The sequence below is a fragment of the Argopecten irradians genome, chromosome 2 (genome assembly GCF_041381155.1).
Source record: "Argopecten irradians isolate NY chromosome 2, Ai_NY, whole genome shotgun sequence".
Classification (NCBI taxonomy): Eukaryota; Metazoa; Mollusca; class Bivalvia; order Pectinida; family Pectinidae; genus Argopecten; species Argopecten irradians.
The window spans coordinates 51,457,730-51,465,334 of NC_091135.1; the positions used below are offsets into that span (position 1 = coordinate 51,457,730).

The following is a 7,605-nucleotide window of genomic DNA, read 5'->3' on the forward strand; positions in this document are numbered from 1 at the left end:
AAAAATTGTTTCTTGTTTTTAAAAGGATTTTAATGACTTGACGCTTAAATTGAATAGTCTACTTAAAAAGTAAGATAAAACAAACCCTAAATATTTTGTGAAAGCTATTTATTATTTCTGTACAACAATATTTACAAACGAAACCAATGTTAAATACCATATCATTTGAGGATATCTGGAGTAAGAGCTATTCGGATCTACATCGCATATGTTAGGATGTTTATACAGCCACAATATCATAAAACTATTTAATATGTGGATATGAAGAATAAATCTATTCTACCATAGGATCACAAAATGCTTTGAAATTTTAATACAACTTCGCCATTGAAATGGCCCGCCATTTTTAAGTTAAATAATTCTCTATATACAAATGTACGTGCAAAATACGTGATATTATTAACGTAAATCACGTTGTTTGCCTTCAGTAACAGTAAAATTAATCTGTTTTCTACAAATGAAGTTCAATTTACCGAGAAAACAGTGATCTTGTTAACGCATTGACGTCAATGTACACAGGTAGGTGTGTAATACAGCCTCAGCGACCAGGATGTTTGACATGAGACAGTACTATACCCACGTATGAGAGAAACATTACCCTAACATAACAAAAGGATCTCTAATTTACACCACAAAACTTGTGCGTTATATGTATTAGATTGAACTTTTGATTTCAGTTATATGTGCTATAACTGGGCGAAATTCTTGATAATCTAAATTTTCGTCAGTAATGTGTTGAAAACCATAAGTTCTGGCGAAATAATTAAGCTATGAAAATCATCCAAATGTATGGGCATACATGCTTTAGAAACATTTGCAACAGCGGATTTGAAGTACTACGCTTATATAAATTTTATAGCAAGCCAACGTTTGTTTTATTTTGGGGATACATACGTATATATATATAACATACTGACGAAATAAGGTGCCTTTGATTTCGTTGTATGCAGCGACAAGGAAAATGTTTTCGCCCACATTCATATTCAGGTCACACAATAGCAATGTCAAGGATCATGTCAATTTAACACTCAATCCAACTGTTATCCTCGATGATCAAGGGGTTACTATGACTGAGGATAGAGCCACCCCTGGATATGTCATAGCAAACATGGGTGTATTTTTTGGAGATGAAAACATATCATTCACAGGCCTTCATTTGAAGATTACAGAGTCAGAAACGCACGACTTAAACAAGAGGCCCAGAGGGCCCGTATCGCTCACCTGGTTTGTAATGCCAAGTAATGTTCTGAATACAAGTTCATTGTTTCTTTTCTGAAGGAATTTGAATATTTACCTCTAATTCCCCTATTGGGCCCCACTCTTTCTGCTCCAGGGTGTCAAAATTTATACGAATTCTGTTAACCTCAAGGATGTTTCTGGCCAGAATTGGTTAGAATCAATGCATAACTCTAGGACAGGTAGCGATTTATAGGATATACCTCTATTTCCCCTATTGGGCCCGCCCCTCCTACCCCAGGGGGTCAGAGCAAAAAATTATACAAGTTCTGTTCCCCTTTCCCCAAGGATGTTTCTGGCCAAATTTGGTTACAATCCATCCAGAACTCTAGGACAAGTAGCGATTTATAGGAGTTACTTCTATTTCCCCTATTGGGCCTCGCCCCTCCTGCCCCAGGGGGTCAGGGTCACCATTTTAGCAAAATCTGATCCCCTTCCCCTAAGGAAGTTTCTGGCCAAATTGGTTGCAATCCATGCAGAACTCTAGGACAAGTAGCGATTTATAGGATTTACCTTTATTACCTCTATTGGGCCCCGCTCCTCCTGCCCCAGGGGGATCAGGGTCACCATTTATGCAAAATCTTATCCCCTTCCCCTAAGGAAGTTTCTGACCAAATTTTGTTAAAATCCATGCAGTATTTAAGACAAGTTGCGATTTAAAGGAAATGTTGACGGACGGACGCCGGACGCCGCGCCATGGCAAAAGCTCACCGGCCCTTCGGGCCAGGTGAGCTAAAAATACATTCAACCAATGTACCGTTATTAAATTCTTTATATTTACGCCACATGACCAAACTACCTGTCTCGTCTGTTGTCGCACACGGAGCCTTCATATTATCTATGATATATATTCCAGTGGTGGATATTATGACAGTGACCACTGAAGTATTGAGGATGACTATCTATTGACTGGTTACACCTTTCCCTTCAACCTTGTATTTGGTATTGAAAATCCTTTACATTCCCATGTAGTTTCTTTCTCCAAAACAATATTATTGTACAGTATGGATAGATTTCATGTATTCTAGTGAACTGCAAATAGAAATCCAAGGAAATGTGTTATGAACGATATCATTGTTCATGGCGTCAGACATGGACAGTTTCAAACCCCGAAATAGAGACCTGGTGCATATATACACACATACAGTATTTCACGGTATACACTATAGTGTACTGGTAATGAGTTACACATAATAGAAACCACGTTCCCAATATATCTCTATTGATAAATGACAACCGTTTTAACAGGGTAAAACATGGTCGACATATCTTCCGAACCAATTGACATTATTTTAAAAATAGTATTTGCACGATGAAGACGTTTTTCGTTTACAGAAACGCGACATTCTTTTCCGAATGCGCTTACAGCACAGTCTTATTTCTCGTCTGAATTTAGAATCCATGAAACCGTACACAATAGGATTCAATGCACTATTAAAGAAGTAGAAGTACGTCAGGAAGGAGCTGACGTTAGCGTATTGAGCGATTTGTATCGCTATATTAGGGTTGAATACTTTGACGGTGGAAAATATCAAAAAGGGTAGACAGGTTCCGAAGGACAGGGCGGTCACCACAAGGAATATTATACTAAGACGGCGACTCCTTTCTAGCCCGCGATTGACCACCGGAGATACTCGGAAGGAAAAGGCACGATTCATTTTGTCAAGACCACTTCCGTCTGCCGGCTTAGCTTTGTGTTCGCTCTCCTCACCATGTTCTTTCTCTTGATCTAACAACACCCTTGGTGCTCCGTTGATTTCGGCGCCTGTCACTTGCTTTATGTCATTGCCAACTTCAGTTTTATTTGTTTCTGTATCCAGAAATGCATTGACTTTAATGTTTTCTGGTGTTTGTTCACCACCACTATTTTCAATTGCACATTTTTCTGTAGTGTGGTTTCGTGTAGATGTACAAGAATCGGTTTTGTGAAGCTTGTCTGTTACATGATTTACTAGCTGGACCGAATCGTCATCTGAAGAAGGCATATTATCGTCTTCATCTTCAGAATTATACAGACACTCGCAGTCACAATCACAGATCTCACCATGTTGTTGATTTTGTTGAATTCCCACTGACATGCTCTCCTCAGAAACAATACTATCCGAATTATCTTTGTTTTCGTATTCACCGTCTGAATTTGGGTATCTGCTAGAGGTTGATTCTTCTTGCTGAGTATCTTTTCCAACAAATACATCAATAGCATTAATTTTAGCTGGTTTCCCAAGCCCAGTTCTAGCAATAGTATGTAGTTTGGTATGCCTGCCTATAGTGCTTATGTTTCCATGTTTACATATTGTATTAGTCTTCTGTTTCTGATCTCCAGCATTCGCCATTCTAGTCGGAGTATCAACCACACACATCTTTGAACGTTTGATTAGTGTTCTGCCGATTAGGATATAGATTATTAGACAAACCGAGAACGACACGGTAAAGAGAATACCATTCAGAACCCTTTGGTACGTGGTGAGTGTGGACGATGAGGATTCTTCAGAAATGGTGCAGTCATGTCCAGTTTGGGGACCAGGCCATGGTATCTCTTTGATACCATATATCCACAGTGCAGGAACAGCCAACAAGAGAAATTCGATAGCACCTACTACTGCACAAATCATGTGAGATTTCTTTGTAGTTAAACCGGTGCGAAACGGCATGCATACTTTCCAGTACCGCACCGTGGCTATAAAAGTGAGCAAACCAAGTGAAAAAGACGGGAAGAAAACTCCAAATAATTTTCCTATTTTGCAAAATGCTTCATTTCTAAAAGTCAGGGTACTGTATAAGTCGTACAGTACGAACGGAATTCCTTCAACACTTGACAGAAAGTCCACCGCAGAGAGCCACAAGACTAGTACCCTGTGGTTACTGTGGGAGAACTTGGTAAAATAAAGGAAGAACGTAAGACTGTTTCCAATCCCACCAACAACAAGAATGATGACGAGAAAAACAGTAACAGGCACGAAATGTTCCGCGAAGTACACATATTCTGCATCGTATAGCGATGGGTATGATGTAGTATTGTCAACATCCCCCGAGTCCGATTCATTCATACTGCCCGTTTTGGGTCCCGTTGCTAGTTGCTGTAAATCTATAGTGACCCTTCTCCACAGTAACCTTTCTTAATCATCGTGTACTTGTGCTGCCAATGTGATCCCCATCAATGGAAAGACACACTCTCTATACACAGTAACAGTCTGACAGACGGTCCAAAGTGATACTACATCACATTGTGTGATTAAGACAATATATGTCAGTAGTGTATTTAAGTATTTTTACAAGACATGTACGTGTAACTTATTGAGGTCAATCATGACTTGCACCTTCCGTTATAATCTGCTTTGTGGTTTTATATGGTATCCACATAGTCACATCTTAATTTATCGTACCGGTTTGTTCAATGTGTACACATCATGCTGTAATTATATCTATATGCTTATTTAAAGCTCTAGTGGTAATACACGTATGTTTCAGTTAACTTATGTATTTCTGTTAAATTATGGTTTAATCTGTTCGGTATAGGAGTGAATTCCTCAAGTTATCGACATTTATGTAGAAAGTTTAAGAAAGTTATTTTTTTCAATGTGAATCTAATATTAAAGGGACTATTCACTCAGGCTAATTCTTTTACATAACCAATAAGCAAAATATGACATAAATGTATTGTTCTACATTTCTTATGAAACATGTAGCATAAAATATTGACAAATATCACGTCATTGTTTAGTATTTTAATTGATACCGTTGTAATTACAAATCGTTGATCAATACGATTAAGCAGGTACAATATGTACGCTGTACCCATACCTGAGCCAAAGTCACGCACGTTAAACAAATGAACTACATAACCACTGAGGAGGTGATAAAAGGATTTTTTAGGCAAGATAATTCACCTAATAAGGTAAGCACACTACTGTCAGAGCGATTTGAGCGGTTCTAGACAAAAGATGCATTACTCTACAAGCAAGGGACAGGGTTCGGAATACAGATGTTCGACCACAATGTGTAATGGCGGACAGCGAGCGAGTTTGAACATTTCGCACGCATTTCACCACCATGGGCTTTTCTGGCATATATCACAGTAAAACCGACTGATGTTATATCCATTAGAACTGGGTTTTTCCAATATATGTACAAATTTTAATGTTCTCTTAGACTGAATTGTCCCTTTAAAGAATCTTAGGCACAAAGCATAAAACCTCGAAATTAACTGGTGTCTTGGCGTTATTTTGTTTGCAATGACTTGTAATTTATTATTTGTTGCAAATTGTTTAGAAATGCGATCAGATAGAGGAGGCCATTTCGAAATGTCAGTAAAAAATCTCCTAGAATGCAAATATTGATAAATGAAGCCCCTTATTGAATTGTTCTGGATGTATCAAACTTGTAATTCACGTAATATATACAACTTCTTTAATGTGCAGTGTATATAGATGTGGAATATGTTATTAATTATTATCAAGTTTTTAGAATATATGGAATTTTATGAATTGGGTCTTAGAAATCTTGTAGAGCAAAATTTAAATTCCGACACGAGTTTTATAACAACACTTTAAATCAACTCTTTAAGACATTTTTTCCACCGTCCTCGAATCAGGTCGTCATATCATTTTTCCAGGCATCACTTTATTGCCATAAGATCACAATATATTTTCAGCCAAGAAGATTTATTCGACCTTATTTCAAAATGGCAAAAAGTTCGTAGTTGTATAATTGCAATAATAAGTCGCGGTATGAGAGAAGAAAATATTCTAGGTATCATAAAATGTTGTAAAACCCTCGCAAAGCCTCATGTTTTACATTTTGTGACCTTGGGTAGAATATCCCTATCCTCCATATCAGGTTATCAACCTATGAAAGAATTTTATATTATCATACGGGCGAAGTCACTGAATATCGGGAGGATTATATGATGAATCTGGTTTACACATTCTAAAAGCAACAATACAAATACCACAAAAACATATAAATAATTAGTACTAAATTAATAAAATCTTACATAGGTCTGTCAAGTGGACAGGAATATCTCAACCCGAGTAATTTTGGCTAGTCAACCTGAGGCTTGCCGAGAGTTGGCGGCCAATATCTTTCACGAGGGTTAAGATATCCCTGTCCACTTGAGCAACCTATGTTTGATTCGCTTTCTTCCAAACTTTCACGATACATTGTAAACATGCAGTTTTTAGAAACATTTCCATAGCACCGCCATCATAGGAACGTCACAGTGCGTCAAAATCAATGACGTCGCCAACAATAGAGACCGCATGTATTGATGACGTCACGTCATTGTCTAGGGCGTGTGAACTGTCTTTTCCTTACTCCGATAAAAGAGAGTTATCTTTTACCTAGCAACTGCCGGATAACCCTTTCAAGTATGGGAGAAAAGCAGTTATCCTAATTAACATTGAGGCATAAATATATAAATGACAAAGGTCATGAGCACACAAAAAGAAAATGTGTATAAGCAATTTTCTTATAAGAATATGAAGTTGTAGTAATTGGTGATTCATTTAATTATGCCGATCACATGTACAGCTAGGTCGGAAAGTACTGTAGTCATCCGGATGCTCGCCTCACACTTGTACTTATAGTACCCCACTGTCAGTATCATCACCATGTGTCAGCAAGTACACATTGCAGTGCTTTGTTATATTTTTAAGGATGATCCACAAAATTGAAGAGCCAAGTAACGTGATTAACACGTTTAAAGAATACTATTATTAACTATTCTAATCATGATAAAATAATCTTTGTGTAAAATGCATTGCAGTAAAAGGTGCAGTTCAATTGCATTTATGATAAAAATATCGCCCATACGGAAACGTTTATTAACATGAACAAAGAAATATTAGCATAAGCAAGCCTCTATGACAAATTAGTATTTTGATCGCAAGTCAACAAGAAGTGAGTACCATATACACTGACTTGGTTATATGTCTTTATTATACCTCAAGTGAGAATCCTGCATTCTGATTGGTCGAGAGATATTTGGTATTTTACACTATCACACGGCAGGTAACATTAGAACAATAGGAAACAATAGCCACGTTCCTAGCAACCTCCTAGCAACGGGTGATAGCGTATTTTTGACAGTGCAAAATATTAACTGCCCGAAAAAGATGCGCACTCGGTTTTTTTTCGACGCCATCTTTGTTTTTTTGAAGCGACGCTTTGAACGGAAGCCATGAGATTTCAAGCGTCTTCGTGACGTTGCTAATGTTGTAAACAAACGACGGGACGAAACATAGTGTCATCCCTCAAAATATCACTATGACAGTGATATCCTCGGGGTGACACTAGGCACTGTCAGCCTCTAATGCAGGTAGTATTTATATAAAATTAATCAAATACATTTTGACAAACTATATCTATAAA

General features: G+C 37.6%; 1 protein-coding gene across 1 annotated transcript; it reads right to left on the bottom strand.

Annotated features, from left to right (window-relative positions):
- Positions 1-99: 99 nt before the first annotated feature.
- On the bottom strand, positions 100-7,555 carry LOC138315852 (uncharacterized). Its single transcript, XM_069257156.1, has one exon. The coding sequence runs from the start codon at positions 4,281-4,283 to the stop codon at positions 2,529-2,531; it is 1,755 nt and encodes a 584-aa protein (XP_069113257.1). The 5' UTR covers positions 4,284-7,555; the 3' UTR covers positions 100-2,528.
- Positions 7,556-7,605: the final 50 nt, after the last annotated feature.

Bases quoted from the DNA above. Each gene is read 5' to 3' on its own strand.
- LOC138315852 (XM_069257156.1), bottom strand. From the start codon at position 4,283: ATGAATGAATCGGACTCGGGGGATGTTGACAATACTACATCATACCCA.